The 15864-nt window shown below is 54.6% G+C and overlaps 1 protein-coding gene across 1 annotated transcript in view; it reads right to left on the bottom strand.

Annotated features, from left to right (window-relative positions):
• LOC134757864 (uncharacterized) overlaps positions 1-5072 on the bottom strand; it is an 18591-nt gene extending 13519 nt beyond the window's left edge. The window contains exon 1 of the mRNA XM_063702634.1: positions 3917-5072. Coding sequence (XP_063558704.1) covers positions 3988-4911 — 924 coding nt within the window. The 5' untranslated portion in view covers positions 4912-5072 and the 3' untranslated portion in view covers positions 3917-3987. The remainder of the gene's footprint in view (positions 1-3916) is intronic.
• Positions 5073-15864: the final 10792 nt, after the last annotated feature.

Raw genomic sequence — 15864 nt, 5'->3', positions numbered from 1 at the left:
GCCCGCGCACCGGTCCGGTCGAGGGCCCGGGGCCCGGCCGAAGCCCGGCTCCGAGCCCCGCCGGCGGGCGCGGGCGCAGGGGTGGCACACGCCACACGACGGCCGAGGGAGGGCGACCGAAGCCGGCCGGCGCGCCCGCCCCCGCCCGGGACGAGGGACCGCGACCGGGGCCGAGGCCCCGGCCCGGGCCCCACCCCCCGACCCGGGGAGAGGGCGAGCGACCGGCAAGGCGGAGGGTCGACCTGCGCCACACATCGCACGAACGCCTGTCCGGGAGGGACCACCGGGCCGCGCTCGGGCGCACGCGCGCGCCGAACGGGGCAACGCCACGCGGGGAGGACGGGCTCTCCCCGACGCCGACGCCCGGGACGGACGCCTCAGGGAAGGGCCGCGGCAGGCCCGGGAAGCGAGGCGCACCCGGGGGACGCGCCGACCCGGTTCGGAAGAGCGGGCCGGGAGAAGACGAGAGACCACGGGCGAGGAGGCCGAGGCGACGGGGAAGGCGCGAGAAAGGCGGCCGGCGGGGAAGGGGGACGCCACGTGACCCCTCGAGCGCAGCCGACCGCGGCCGGGACACACGCGGGGGTCTCACCGCCGGCACCCTCCGAGCGCGAAGGCGGCCCCGCGCGGCACCCGGAGCGGCCAACCGGCCCGCGGCGATCCCCGCGGCTCCCCCCCCACCGCCGCCGCAGTCGCGGCCGGTTCCCCGGAACCCTCTCTCGCCCCGCACGCGCTGCAGGCCGACCCCCGAAACCCTCCGGGAAGCCCACCGGGCCCCAACGCGGGGCGCCACCGACCCGGTCCCGAAGGCGCGCGCCGGGGGACGCGGACACCGGGCCAACCAGTGGCCGGTGGCGGCGCCCCACGAGGCGGTGCCTGGTTCGGTCCCAGGCGGGGCCGCCAACCGACGGGAAGCCGGTGAGCCGCTCGGGGAGAAGAGGGGAATCGGCAGGCGGCGGGCAGGGAAGAGGGCACAGACGGGCAAGGGCACCCAGGAGCCCACAGAGGCGGCGGCTCGGGGGAGAAACCTCGGGTACGGCCGGGCCACCAGGAAAACACGGCCGCGGGATCCCACCGCCACAGACACGAGGGCGGTCCCGCGGCGCCCCGCCTGGGACGCCGGACGGCCCTCGGCCCCCCCACCGAGATCCGCCTCGCGAGCCCCGGGGTCCCGCCACCGGGGACCCCGAAGCGACCGCAGCCACGAACCCAACGCCAGCACCACCGTCGCTCGTGATTCTCGTCCATCCTCCGGCCCGGCCCCGCTCCGGGAGAGACCGGCGCGCCCCCACCGCGGGACGCTTTCCCAGGGCCCAGGCGGCCCGACCCCACGCCACGCAAAACGCGGTCGCCGACACCGGTCACGACTCGGCAGGGGAGCGGGCGGAGAGCCGACTCACGGCGGAGGGACTCACGCGCCGGGCGGTACACCGCGCAGCACACACCCACCACCGCTCGCCGGCCGCCACGTCCCAACCCGCCAGGACGCCGGGCCCGGCCCGGCGGGATCCTCCCCCGACTCGGAAGGGGGAGGCGCGGGCCACAGTAGGCGACGAGCCGCGCTCGGCCACCACCGCGGTGGCCGGCGGAACCCTCGCTCTCCCCCCTCAACCCCGTCGAGGGGGAAGCGGAGGAGGGTCCTCTGCGAGCGAGTCGCTACGGCAGCGCTACCATAACAGAGGCAGAGACAGAGGCGGCAGTCCGGGGGATCCGGTACCCCAAGGCACACCTCTCGGATCGCTAGAGAAGGCTTTCTCACCGAGGGTGGGTCACACTCCCCAACCGCCAGCCACCCCTCCTCGGGCCCGCAGAGGCGCCGAGGGACGCCTGGGGAAGGGAGAGGGCCTGCGGTACGAGGAAACACCTGCGTGCGGCCACCTTGAGCGTTCGCGGTCAGGGCGGGGGCTCGGCCGGTGCGCGCGTGCGCGCAACCCCACGAGGCCCCCCCCGTCCCCCCACCTCCTTCCTTCCGAGGCAAAGCACCTCCGAAGTCAACCCACACACGACCGGTCGGAGGCGGAACGGCAGCCCCTCGGCGGCCAGCCGGCGCACGCGTCACCGGCCCGAACCCACCGCGATCGCTCACACGGCCCGCGCGCACCCGCCAAGGGGGAGCACGGGACGTGCACTCGCCGGACCAGGCGGGCGCCCTTCCCCGCGTGGGAGGGGCGCGTCTCGTCTCACTCAACCGCCTCGAACCCCACACACCTACGAGCTCCCTCAGGACCCACGCGCGGACACCGCGGTGGCGACCGGAGGAGGGGGGCACTGGGGGCGGGAACGACACACCACCGCTCGGCCTCGGGCACCTGAGGGACAACCCGGAGCGCTCCAGGAGCACCGCAAGGGCCCAGGCGGAGCCGACGCTCGAGCAAACCCCCGGAGAGGGCAGCACGACGGGCCGGCGGGACGGCACCCCCACCGCCGCGGAGGGGGCCCGCCCGCAAGTCGACAACCACGGGAGGCGACAGCGAGGGGTGTCTGCCGCGTCAGAGGACCCCGCCGACCCGTCCCGCGACGCAGAAGGCGGCGGGCGGGACGCCGAGGTCAGGCCGGGTTCCGCACCCCACGCCTTCCCACACGCACCACCCGCAGGCGGGGAGAAGAGAGACGAGGGGCCCCCGCGGGGCGGAGCGAGAAGAACGGACCCGTTCGCCACGAACGTCCGCCCCTCGCCCGGCGCGGCTCGGACCCGGCCCGGGAGAGCATGACGTCACCACATCGATCGTGAAGAGCCCCCCGGGAGCGGAGGTCGGCCACCCGGCCGGCCGGCCAGCCAGACCAGCCGATCGGCCCCGGCCAACTCCCCACCCCGGGGAAGGGGCGGCGGACAACCCAGCGGAGACGAGAACGCCTGACACGCACGGCACGGAGCCAGCGGGGTGGGGTTGTCGCAGCCGCCCCGGGCGCCCGCAGCGGAGAGCGCACGGGGGCAGGGTGGCCCCCGCCGCCTTCCCCGCCGCCCCCCGGGTGGGTCAGAGACCCGGACCCGGGCCGGCACCGGGAGTCGGGACGCTCGGACGCGCGAGAGCACCACAGGCCCGCGGGCCCCAGCAGGCGGCTCAAGCAGGAGCACGGCCGGCTAGCCGGGTCACCGGTAGGCCAGAGCCCCGCACGCATCCAGAGGCCCAACCTCTCCAGCGACAGGTCGCCAGAGGACAGCGTGTCAGCAATAACCCGGTGGCCCAAAATGCCGACTCGGAGTGAGGGATATACCTCCCCCGGGGCCGGGAGGTCGAGTCACCGACCACACCGCCGGCCCACGAAACGCGCGACACGGACACCTGTCCCCAAAAACGCCACCATCGCGGCCACACACGGAGCGCCCGGGGCCCTCTGGTCAACCCCAGGACACACGCGGGAGCAGCGCCGGGCCAGGGACGCCCTCCCGGCCGCCCGTGCCACACGCAGGGGGCCGGCCCGTGTCTCCAGAGCGGGACCCGGAAGCATTTTCGGCCGGCCCCTCCTACGACCGGGACACACGAGGGACCGAAGGCCGGCCAGGCGCGACCTCTCGGGCCGCACGCGCACTCAGGGAGCGCTCTCCGACTCCGCACGGGGACTCGCCAGAAAGGATCGCGGCAGAGGGACGGCGGCCCGGCCCGGGGACCGCTCCCCGGCACCCGGGGGACGGGGGCAGGACGGTCCCCGGCTCCCCACGGGGACTCGTCGGAAACGAATTCGGCCACCGCCTCAGACGGCCAGGATGAGCGCGGACGGACCCGCGACCGGGCCGGGAAGGGCGTCCCCAGCCTCCCTCGCCACGCGCGGCGGGTCCCCGCGGGTCGCGGCTCGGGCCTCGGGAGCTGCGGCACGCTGGTCGACCAGCCCGGGCAGCCCCACGCCCGGCTCGGGCCCAGAAGCGCAGCGACAGCCTCTCCCCCACATAAACCTGCACGCCAGAGCTCTGACTCACAAGCGACGCGCCACAGCTCTGGCGCCACCGGGCCAGCCGGGCTGACGACCGCGGGCTTTCCGGAGCTCTGCCTAGCTCACAGCGGGGACGGTCCCCTCCCTCGGCAGCTGCCACCGCAGCTCCGGAAGCCGAGAGCACGATCTAAAAGCGGCCGCCAGATGGAGCCCGACGACCGCCGCGAACGTCAGCGAGACAGATCCGGATGGCAGGGCGGCCCGGGGACCGCAAAAGCGAAACCGTGAGTCGAGAAGCTCTTCCCGAGGCCAAAAACGCAGCCCCTCTACCCCAACCCCACACAAACGGTACCCAAAACGGGTCTCTGCCTCGACCGCGACAGAGTCAGAAGACAACCCACGGCGTGTGGGTGTTTGGAGATGCATCTCGGAAGCAGGGAGGGAGGGAGGGAGGGAGGGAGGGAGGGAGGGAGGGAGAAAGAACACACAAGGACTCGGTCGCCGGTCGCTGCAGACACACGGAGAGGCAGAATGCGTAGGCTCTTCCAGAATCCACACAGAGACAGACAGAGGGAGAGAAAGAGGGAGGGACGGGGGGAATGGGGCAAAGAGACAGACGGCGAAAGGGAAGGAGGGAGGGAAGGGAGCAGGGAGGGAGGAAGAAAATGGAGAAAAGAGAGACCGTTTAAAAAACGTAGATACGCAAAGAAAACTTTTGAAACAGTCCATTTTTAAAAGACAGACGGAAAGGAAAGACACATGAAAAAGAGAGAAAGAATGAGGAAAGAAACGAAGGAAAAAAGGGAAAAAGAAACAGAGAGGAAAGAAAAAAGAAGGAAAGACAGGGAACGAAAGAGAAATAAAGCACGAAAGAAAAAAGAACAGAAAGAGAGAAAGAAGGAAAGGAAGAGAGGAAGAAACGCCTAAAGAAGGAGAGAAAGGTAGAAAGGAAGGAAGAAAAACATAAAAGAGAGGAAGAAAGAAAACAGAGACAAATACGTACACTCGTTCATTTAGAAACATAAATACAACACTTTTCATACGTAAGCATACACGTATTTGTCGGCGATCGCTTCTTTCTAGAGCGACGTGTATTCATTTATGCGAAATAAACACCTGCATCTATCACATAGAGGTATGTTTCTACATAATCGATGCGTATTTACTATACACAAGCGTATTCAACGTAAAGATACACATTTTCGTTTACATATAAATGTATACAAACGTTTACGTCGATAAATATAAGCGAACACATGGAAACGAAAGAAACAAAAAAACGAAACGAGTCAACAGGCTGGGCACGGTGACCCACGCCTGTCATCCCAGCACTTTGAGAGGCCGAGGTGGGCGCATCACATGAGGTCGGGAGTTGGAGACCAGCCTGACCCACATGGAGAGACACGGCGTGCCTACTAAAAATACAAACATCAGCCAAGCCAGGCGTGGGGGTGCCTCCCTGTAATCCCCGCTAATCAGGAGGCTGAGGCGGGAGAAGCGCTCGAACCCGGGAGGCGGAAGGTGCGGTGAGCCAAGATCGCGCCATGGCACTCTAGCCGTGGAAACAAGAGTGAAACTCTGTCTCAAAAGGACGAAACAGAAAGAAACAGAGAAAGAAAGAAAGAAAGAAAGAAGAAAGAAAGAATGAATGAATGAAAAGAAAGCAAGAAAGAAAGAAAGAAAAAGAAAAGAAAGCAAGCAAGAAAGAAAAGAAAGCAAGAAAGAAAGCACGAAAGCAAGCAAGCAAGAAAGCAAGAAAACAAGGAAGCAAGAAAGCAAGCAAGAAAGAAACAAAAGACAGAAAGCAAGCAAGAAAGCACGAAAGCAAGCAAGCAAGAAACAAAAGAAAGAAAGAAAGCAAGAAAACAAGAAAGCACGAAAGCAAGCAAGCAAGCAAGTAAGAAAGAAACCAAAGAAAGAAAGAAAGCAAGAAAAGAAGAAAGCACAAAAGCAAGCAAGCAAGAAAACAAGGAAGCAAGAAAGCAAGCAAGAAAGAAACAAAAGAAAGAAAGAAAGCAAGAAAACAGGAAAGCACGAAAGCAAGCAAGCAAGCAAGCAAGCAAGAAAGCAAGCAAGAAAGAAACAAAAGAAAGAAAGAAAGAAAGAAAGAAAGAAAGAAAGAAAGAAAGAAAACAGGAAAGCAAGAAAGCACGAAAGCAAGCAAGCAAGCAAGAAAGCAAGAAAACAAGAAAGCAAGAAAACACGAAAGCAAGCAAGCAAGCAAGCAAGCAAGCAAGCAAGCAAGCAAGCAAGCAAGCAAGCAAGCGAGAGAGAGAGAGGCTGGGCGCGGCGGCTCACGCCTGTCATCCCAGCACTTTGGGAGGCCAAGGCAGGCGGATCACCTGAGGTTCGGAGTTGGAGACCAGCCTGACCAACATGGAAAAACACCGTCTCTACTAAAAGTACAAACATCAGCCAGGCACGGTGGCCCATGCCTATAATCCCAGCTAATCAGGAGGCTGAGCCAGGAGAATCGCTTGAACCTGGGAGGCAGAGGGTGCGGTGGGCCGAGATCGCGCCATTGCCCTCTAGCCTGGGCAACAGGAGTGAAACTCTGTCTCAAAAAAAAAAAAAAAAAAAGGAAGAAGAAGAAAAAAAAGAGAAAGTAATAAAGAAAGAAAGAAAAGGCAAGGCCAGGCAAGTCCAGGCAAGGCAAATCTACCTGCTTTCACTACATCTGGGGAGAATCAGGAAAGTCCCCAACAACAACAAGGCCTAAAGTGGAGCTGCCATCTGTAAAACCCGAGCGGAAGCGTCCACGCGGGTTAAAGACACGAAGAAAGACAAGGAAACCATTGACCAAGGAGAAGAACAATCTGGCCCAGCCAGGGTCTGTCTCCTGAGGTGGTCTGGGCAACCAGGGAATGGGACGGAGGGAGGGCGGGCCTCCGAGACTCCGTCTCGAAACATAAATCATCATGATAAAATAAAATTAAGTTAAAAAAAGAAATCACGCATGATTCCTAACGTGTCTGATGCCTGGAAAGGCGAGAGGCGTACGTGTACGTCACGGTGGGGTTGTTTTCTTCTTCTTTTTTTTTTTTCCTTTTTTCTTTTTTCCCGGAAACTCACTTTTTAATTATTTTGTTGCATTTCATTTTTGTTTTCATTTTGTTTTCAATTCCAGCGTCGCAAGGATGGCAATTCTCCGTCTCTACTAAGGTGCGAATTTTAGCGGGGCATTTTGGCGGGTGACTGTAATCCCAGCCACTCAGGAGGATGAGGGTGGAGAATCGCTTCAACCCGGGAGGCATTTACTGCAGTGATCCGAGAGTGCACCACTGCATTCCATCCTTGGTGGCTGATTGAGAATCCGCCTTAAAAAAAAAAAAAAAAGAAAAGACACAAGAAAGGATAGACCAAAATACTCCATTGTTTCTGGACGTTTCCCCAGAAGACCCCAAACCCCCTGACTCAGGTCAAGAAGGTGGTGTTTTATTTTACTTCTCTCTCTCTTTCTCCCCTAACTTTTGTTTTTGAAGCATACATGTGCAAGATTGTTTCATAAGTAAACTTCTGAGTAGGGGGTTCAGTGTGCAGGTGATTTCATCACCCGGATTCTCAGCGCAGTGCCCGACAGTTTTTGTGTTTTGCTCGTTTTGCTTTGTCCTGAAGCTGTCTGTCCTTCCACACCTACTCCCTCATGTAGGCTCCTGCGTCTCTCGTACCCCTAGTTCTTCCCATGCATTCTCATTATTTAATTCCCACTTATGGGTGAGAACACGCGGTATTTAGATGATTGTTGCTTTCATCTTCGGTGGTGGTGATGAAAGAAACATGACACTACATCGAGCCTTAGGACGCTCCCCTCCATCCCCACCTTACACCCCCTCCCCACACACACCGTCTTTCCTGCACCCCCTCCTGAAACCCAACAAACGAAGAAAGACAGAAATTAAAGTAAGGGTTCAGCCACCAAGGCGGCGGAGGGGGAGAATCTCACAGGGTGAGGAAGCGATGGGGGTCGGGGGATGTCATGGCCCAGGTAGCAAAAATAGGGGACTGACTTTCCAGCCCCCCACACACTCCCTAATCCTCAGCCATCACTTTGGAGTTCATCCAAGGAAGGCTGGTCTCAGGGACTACAGACCTAACCTCTCTGGGTTTCTATAGGATAAGATGTTATGGCCGACGCGGGGCTCACGCCTTTAATCTCAGCACTTTGGGTGGCCAAGTTGGGTGGTACGCCTCAGGTTGGGAGTTCTAGACCAGGCTGACCATTAAGGAGCTACCTAGTCTCTATGAAAAAAAAAAAAAAGTTAGCCAGTCCTGGCGGTGTTTGCCTGTGATTTCAGCTACTCGAAAGGCTGAAGACTGGAAAATCGCTTGAACACAGGCGGCAGAGGTTGCGGTGAGCTTAGGTCACGCCACTGAACTCCAGCCTGGGAAATAAGAGAGAAACTCCACTTGGAATAAAAAAAAAAAAAGAAAAGGAAAGAAGATGTTATGAAGTATAGTTTATATCAATCGGCTCTCACTGTACCTTGAGAGATTCCAAAAATCGCTACTTAATGACAGAAGAAAACACCAGCTAACAGGTTTTCGGGAAAATACACATCTTCCTAAAATTGGTAAAATCTACTTCAACTGAAAAGAGATAAGTAAAGTAAAAACTACAAAAAAAAAAAACAAAACATAAAAGCAAACACAGACCAAGGCATCGCTTGTGGAAATATTATGTTAGCAAATTGTCACTTTTTAGAAAGAGTTTCTTTGTTGGGCAAATACCAATAAGGCCGAGGGAAGATCTGTGAAATGTGGCAGTGTGCACCATTTTGAGGGCTGAAATCCGTCTGGGTCTCTCCTTTCATCACAGCCATTTTTTTGGGGCGGGCGGATACCTGGAGTTCATGAGTTCAAGAGCAGTCTGGGCAACATAGCAAAATTCTGACTACTAAAAAGGCAAATGTTAGCTGGGTATGGTGTCACACAGAATTATGTTCCAAGAGGAAGCATCACAGATACCCGTGGTCTCCACTCAAGAAATGAACTGAGTTTACAAGTTTTTAGTGTCATTGCTGCCTCGAAAGGCGAGAGGCATATGTTTGTGTCACTGTGGATTTCTATTTTTTCTTGGAAACTCACTTATTTTTCATTACTTTTTTTTTTTTTTTAGATGGAGTCTGACTTTGTCACCCAAGCTGGAGTCCGGTGGCATGATCTGGGCTGACTGCAATCTCCACCTCCCGGCTTCAACAGATTCTCCTACCTCAGCATATCGCGTAGCTGGGACTAGAGGTGCGTGCCACCACACCTGGCTAATTTTTGTATTCTTCGTACAGACAGGGTTTGACTATGTTGGCCAGGCTGGTCTCAAACTCCTGACCTCATAATCCTCCCACCTACACCTAGCAAAGTGCTGAGATGACAGGAGTGACCCACCGCACCCAGCCTACTGGTTTATTTTTAAAAATAGCAATTTGGGTCGGGCGCAGTGTGTCTCGCCTCTCTATATCAACCAACATTCTTTCTCGAGTCTGATGACCTGGGACCTCCCTGCACTTTGGGAGGCCGAGGCCACCGGATTCCTGGAAGTTGGAGTTCAAGACTAGCCTGGGCAACATGGTGAAACCCTGTCTTTACTAAAAAGGTAAAAGTTAGCTGGGTATGGTGGCACGTGCCTTTTATCCGAGCTACTCAAGAGGCTAAGGCAAGAGAATCGCTGGAACCTGGGAGGCGGAGGTTGCAGTGGCCCGATACTGCGCCATGGCCTGACCAACAGAACAAGACTCCATCTCAAAGAAATTAATAAATACGTTAGTTAATCGAAAAGTATAAAAACAAAACTGCAAGGACATGGCGGGAATGCACGGGAATGCTTCTCTCATTCCTAAAGATCAGAGCAGAAACACAGTACGATCAGGTTGAGATACAGGCCATTCTGAATCTCTTCTCACTGTGCTCAACTGACACCAAAGAAGGGCAAGTTTCCATGCTGCCCGTTCATCATCACCGCTCTCGTCAAGTATAATTGTGAAGTCATGACTACACACAGATCTCTCAACCCAACAACTGCGTCCTTACTTTTATGAGTGCAGTTGAAAGAATAAACAGGGCATTTAGCGAAGTAATCATCATATGTTCTTTGGTCTCCCATGTCTCTCATGACACCAATCAAATTCGTGGTCCACTTTTTCCCCACCCTTAGAACATCCACAGAGCACCAAAATAAAAGAGCAGTGAATGCATTTTACGCGACAAGGAGGAAAAACAACAAAGTGAAAGTCACAGAGGCTTGTGATACACAGGGAGATACAGAATAAGGAGACTTTTCCAAAATCCACACAAACACAGACAAACAGAGGGATGGAAAGAAACAAATGAAGAAAAGATAGAAAGAGTAAGGAAGATCAAGAAAAAAATAGACAGAGATGTAAAGGGAAGAAAGATGAAAAAGAAAACCTAAAGACATAGAAACAGAAAAAAAAGAATGAGAAATGAGAGAAAAAAGGGAGGAAGAAAAAGAGAGAGAAGAAAAAGAAAAGATAGAAAGAAAGAGAAAGAAAAAAGAGAAAAAATGAAGGAAACAAAAGAGAGGGCAGGGCATCATGGCTCACACCTATAATCCCACACTTTGGGAGGCTGAGGTGGAAAAATTGCTGGGGCCCAGGACTTTGAGACTAGCCCTGGCAACGCAGTGAGACCCCGTCTCTACTGAAAAAGAAAAGAAAAGAAAAAAATCCGGGCATCGTGATGGCAGGCGCCTGTGGTCCCAGATCCTTTGGAGCCTGAGGTGAGAGCATCGCTTGGTATCGGGAGGTGGAGGCTGCAGCGGGCCTTGGTCAGACAAATGCTCTGCAGTCTGTTTCCCAGGCCGTCTTGACCTCCCGAGCTCTAGCGAACTGCCCGCCTCAGCCTCCGAAATTGCAGCCGCCACAACCAACGGTCCTGAAGGTGTCATTGACAGATCTTAGTATGCAGGGTGTTTCGCCATATTGCGAATTTGAACCCAGGAATTTGAAGCTGCAGTGACCCAAAGCCGCGCCACTGCACTGCACTCTGGGTGATAGAGCAAGACTCCATCTCTAAATAATTACATAAATAATAAAAACAATAACAATAATGACAAACAGTAATACGAAGAAATAATGACAAACAGCAATAATAATAAATAAACTCGTGGGAGTGAAAAAATATAAAAGGTAATTTAGATCACAATTAATTGCAGTTTATTTCAAGGAATTTTTTTCTTTAACCTGTCTCTCTTACCTTCTGAAACACTCAGACTGGAGGGCAATGGCATGATCACGGCTCACTTCAGCTTCGACATCACAGAATTAAGTGACTCCTGTAGTCTTAGCCACTTGGAAGGCTGAGATAGGAAGATCACCTGAAGGAGGCCTGGAATGTCGAGGCGGCGGTAAGCCGAGATTGCATTCTTACACTCCAACCTGCCTCAAAAATTATAAATAAATAAAAGGTAAATGTAAAACAACAGTAACTTCAGTGTGTACAAAGAGGAGCAAGAAAAATAAAAGAAAGACAAAACGAAGAGAAACTGAAAGTACTGTGGAAACAGTTGGAGAGGAAGAAACAAAGCAAGGAAAAAGCGACACCTAGTGAATGTGGGTGGTACTGCTGCTGACCAAAGTTCAAGGTAGTTCTAAGGTCTACCTTAGAAATCCCAAGTTGACGGTCAAGTCCAACGCTTGCCGCGGACATCAGGTGGGCACGGCGACCCGAGACCTGAGGACTGGGGCCTTAGGCCCTGGTCCCTGGTCTTCCAGACAGAGAAGCCCGCGGCCGTGTCAACCGGATGTTGCTTGCTTCCGCAGTCGGTTGATTCGCTGGCTGATCGGGAAGCCAAATGCCAGCATCTAATCGACAGGGTCCACCCTAAAGACCAAATATGGTGCTTGCGGAGGGAAGCGATCAGACGCAGTTGGAACCTTATCACACAGAACCGGCCCAGGTTTGAGGCCGTCTAACTTGGCAGACCTGCCAGCCATTTCCCCGCAGTCCGCTGGTTGACCCGGGCAGCGGAGACGAGTAAAGACACAAGGGTAGTGACTAGCTAGTCTTTCATCCCAGCACCCCTGGGGTGGAGAGAGGGACTGTGACCCCAAAAGCCACCCACGGGCATCGCTCGAACACTACTCAGGGACTGCAGGGGCAAAACCTCTGACACCCGCGCCTCAGCCATTCGCACGAGGCTCGAAGAATCCGGTCCCAACTCGTGGAGGAATTCCCAGCGGGGTGGGAGAAGGAAGCTCAATCAGAGAGGTGGAACATCGAGCAGGGGCGCCAACCCTACCTCGCAACCCCCAGCGCTGCATCTTGGAAAGCCCGCTGTTGGGGAACGACCCCTCCCAAATGCACGGCTGACGCCAATGTTATCTCGCGAGAGACAGCCCTGCATGCCCTGGGGCTCCGGGGCGGGGTCCTGAGCAGGCCCGGGAACTAAGTCCCCGGGGGCAAAAAGGGGGAAGAAGGAAGGTAGACGTCCAGGGCTGAATTACACAGAACCCGCCACAACGCTAGGTTTCCCGCACACTGGTTGAGAGACCCTTGTGTGGAGGGCTGACTTTCAATAGGTTGCAGTGACGGAGTTGCTCTGCTCCACAGGAAACCCTGACCCAGAAGCAGGGCGTTTACAAATAGTTTAGTATCAGATTCCCCATGAGCATGTTATGTGATGGGCCAGGGAGCAAACGGCTTTCTGGCTGCACCCCGTTTTTTAGGATGAGGGGCTCTCCGCACCGGAGCCAGGTCTTGGCGCACAGCGGGGCGGAGCGTCCGGCCGGTGGCAAAGGCTGGGGACTGGCTATCTGAGGCCAACCGAGTCTTGCCAGCGCTGCTGCATCCTTTCTTCTGGGCGGGATTCTGACTTAGAGGCGTTCAGTCATAATCCCACAGATGGTACCTTCGCCCCATTTGTTCCTCAGCCAAGCACATACACCAAATGTGTGAAACTTTGATTCCTCTCATACTCAGCAGGATTACCATGGTAGCAACACATGGGCAGCAACACATGGAGAACACACGCAGTAAAACTAACCTGTCTCACATGGGTCTAACCATGATGCTTTCCAGGGCATGCGCTCCGCTTTTAGGTGAATCCATTCCACTTTGCCTTGCCCTTCACAAAGAAAAGAGGACTCGCTGGCCACAGTGGCTCACGCCTGTAATCCCGGCATATTGAGAGGCTGAGGCCGACGGATCACCTGAAGGCAGGAGTTCGAGTCCAGCGTGGCCAACATGGTTAAACCCTGTCTCTATGAAAATACAAAAATTAGCTGGGCATAATAGCGGGTGCTTGTTATCCCAGCTCCTCGGTAGGCTGAGGCAGGAAAATCGCTTGAAACCAGGAAGCGGATATTGCAATGAGCCGAGATCGCTCCATTGGGCTCCATCCTGAGCCTCTAAGAGAGACTCCATCTCAAAAAAGAAAAAAGAAAAAAAAGAAACGAGAACTCTCTCTAGGGCTTCCATGTGCTTTTGCAGAATCAGATAATGTGATTGCCGGCAAAGGTTGAGGGGAGGGCGCAGGGGAAAAAAGGGGGGAGGGGCAAAGGCTGGAAGCACAGTAGCGCACTCTGGAATGTTTCCAAGTTTGGTGGGGACAACTTTTGAAACAAGCTGACTCTGGAAATTACACAGAATTCATAGTATTATTGCTTCTTTGAGAGGTGAGCGGTTCATGATTTTTTTCTCAGCATTTATTCATTTACTTGTAGTAAGTGCATTTAGTTTCATACAGTTTACATACAACTGGTTTCACTGTATCTGCAGAGATTTAGGGTAGTTTTTCTTAATGATAAGTCCTAGGGTGGAGCTACAATGCACTTTCCGTTGTGAACCCTGAAAACTTGAGAGAGGTCTCAGTTAATTTAGAAAGTTTACGTAACCAAGGTACAGGACGCATACCCGTCACAGCCTCAGGAGGTTCTGAGGACATGTGCCTAAGGTAAACAGAGAACATTATCGTTTTATACATTCTAGGGAGACATGAGACATCAATCAAAGTATGCAAGATGAACATTGGTTCGGTCTGCAAAGGCGGGACAACTTAGCAAACGCGGGAAGACTCAAAGAGAGGAGGGGACTTCCTGGTCACAGGTAGTTAAGAGACAAATGGTTACATTCTTTGGATTTTCTAATTAGCCTCTCCAAAGAGGCAATGAAATAAGCATTTATCTCTTGAAACCAGGGAGCGAATGTTACAGTGAGCAGAGATCGCTCCACTGGGCTCCAGCTTGAGCATCTGAGAGAGACTCCATCTCAAAAAAGAAAAAAAAAAAGAGAAAAGAGCAGAGGTGTGACTTTGAATAGAATGGCAGGTTGGCCCTAAACAGTTGCCAGCTTGACTTTTCCCTTTACTTTAGTGATTTGGAAGCCCCAAGATTTATTTTTCTTTCACACACACAATTTTTAAAACCCAGGTAGAAGGGTTCATGCTTATTTAAAAAAAAAAAAAAAGGAAGAAACAAAAACAAATGATAGGCCAGGCGCCCTGGCTTATTCCTGTAATCCCAGCACTTTAGGAGGCTGAGGTGGGTGGATCATCTGAAGTCAGGACTTCGAGACCAGACTGGCCAACATGGCGAAAGGACGTCCCTACTAAAAATACAAAAATTTGCTGGGAGTAGAGGCAGGCGCCTGTAATACCAGCTACTGGGGAGGCTGAGGCAGGAGAATCGCTTGAATCAAGGAGGCAGAGGTTGCAGTGAGCCCAGATGGCGCCGTTGCACTTCAACCTGGGCTACAAGAGCGAAACTGTCTCTGTCTCTAAATAAGTAAAGAAATAATCAGGCCCAGCCAGGGTGGAGGTTTCCTAGGCAACAAGACATTGGGGGAGGGACGGAAGGAGTGCCTCTGAGGTCAGGGTGGGGCCCGAGAGAAACCAGTTTTCCCTGGCTGTGCGCAGGCGGCCAGAAGTTTTGGTGTGATGCCTCCACTTTCAATAACAGTGACCGCTAGGTGACGCCAAATGACAACCGAAAGACATGCCAGCCTGGAATGAGTGGGGTAACTGGTTTAGGGGTTGTCGAGGAAGGAGAAGGAGATGGAGGCACATGGGGTCGCCGGTCTTCTGATCTCTCTTGGATTACGTTTCCGGGCCCGAGACACCCTCCCAGACAATACCCGCAGCTCGTCAACCAGTGTCCCTGGGGAAAAGATTATCAGTTCTCAGAAAACATTCAGACAGGCAAGCACATGCGCTCACGTGAGCACATGATAAGTATACAAGTTTATATGTGATAGTGAGCTTTCTTTTGCAAAACGTCTTCGTGATGCATTTCACTACATAGTATTGTTGAAAACATCAAATTATAGGAGTGAGCACAGTGGCTCATGCCTGTAATCCCAGGACTTCTGAAGACCAAAGTGGGAGGCTGGATAGAGGCCAGGAGTTTGAGAATAACCTGGGCTACACATCGAGAGAGATTACCACTACTTAAAAATATTGCCCAGCATTGTGGCACGTGCCTATATTTTCAGCTACTCAGGAAGCTGAGGCAGGAGGATTGCTTAAGCAATCAACGTTGCAGTGAGTGAGCTGTGCACAGGCGACCAGAGTTTTTTTGTTCTCTACGGCTTACATTTTCAATAACGGTCACCGCTAGTTGTCGCCCAAAGACAACTAAAACACGTGTCATCCTGGAATACGTGGGATCCCTGATGGAGGGGTGGGTGAGGAAATGGGAGGGGACGGAGGCACACGGGGTCGCCTATTTTCTCATGATTCCCCTTGGACAACGTTTCTGGGTGCAGAGCATCCTCCCAGAAAGTCCCCAAAACTATTCAACCAGAGCTCATGAGAAAAACAGTCGCACTCTCTGCCCATCGGATCATCCGGAATTTCCATTTACCTATTGAGAAGAATGCTCCATTGGGGTTTGGCGCAGGTTACAGGTAGAGGCAGGGGCTGCCTCAGACAGAAGTCTAGCCTACAGAATTTCACAGTAGACCCTAGGTTCAATCTCTCACAAACTCAGAGTAGCAATATCTGTCACCGTAGAATGAAGTGCATGAAATGCGTGCTCCGAAGAA

This window comes from Gorilla gorilla, chromosome 22 (assembly GCF_029281585.2).
Source record: "Gorilla gorilla gorilla isolate KB3781 chromosome 22, NHGRI_mGorGor1-v2.1_pri, whole genome shotgun sequence".
NCBI classification, from domain to species: Eukaryota; Metazoa; Chordata; class Mammalia; order Primates; family Hominidae; genus Gorilla; species Gorilla gorilla.
Note: the sequence above shows the minus strand (reverse complement) of the source record. Positions and strands in the feature narration are given on the sequence as shown.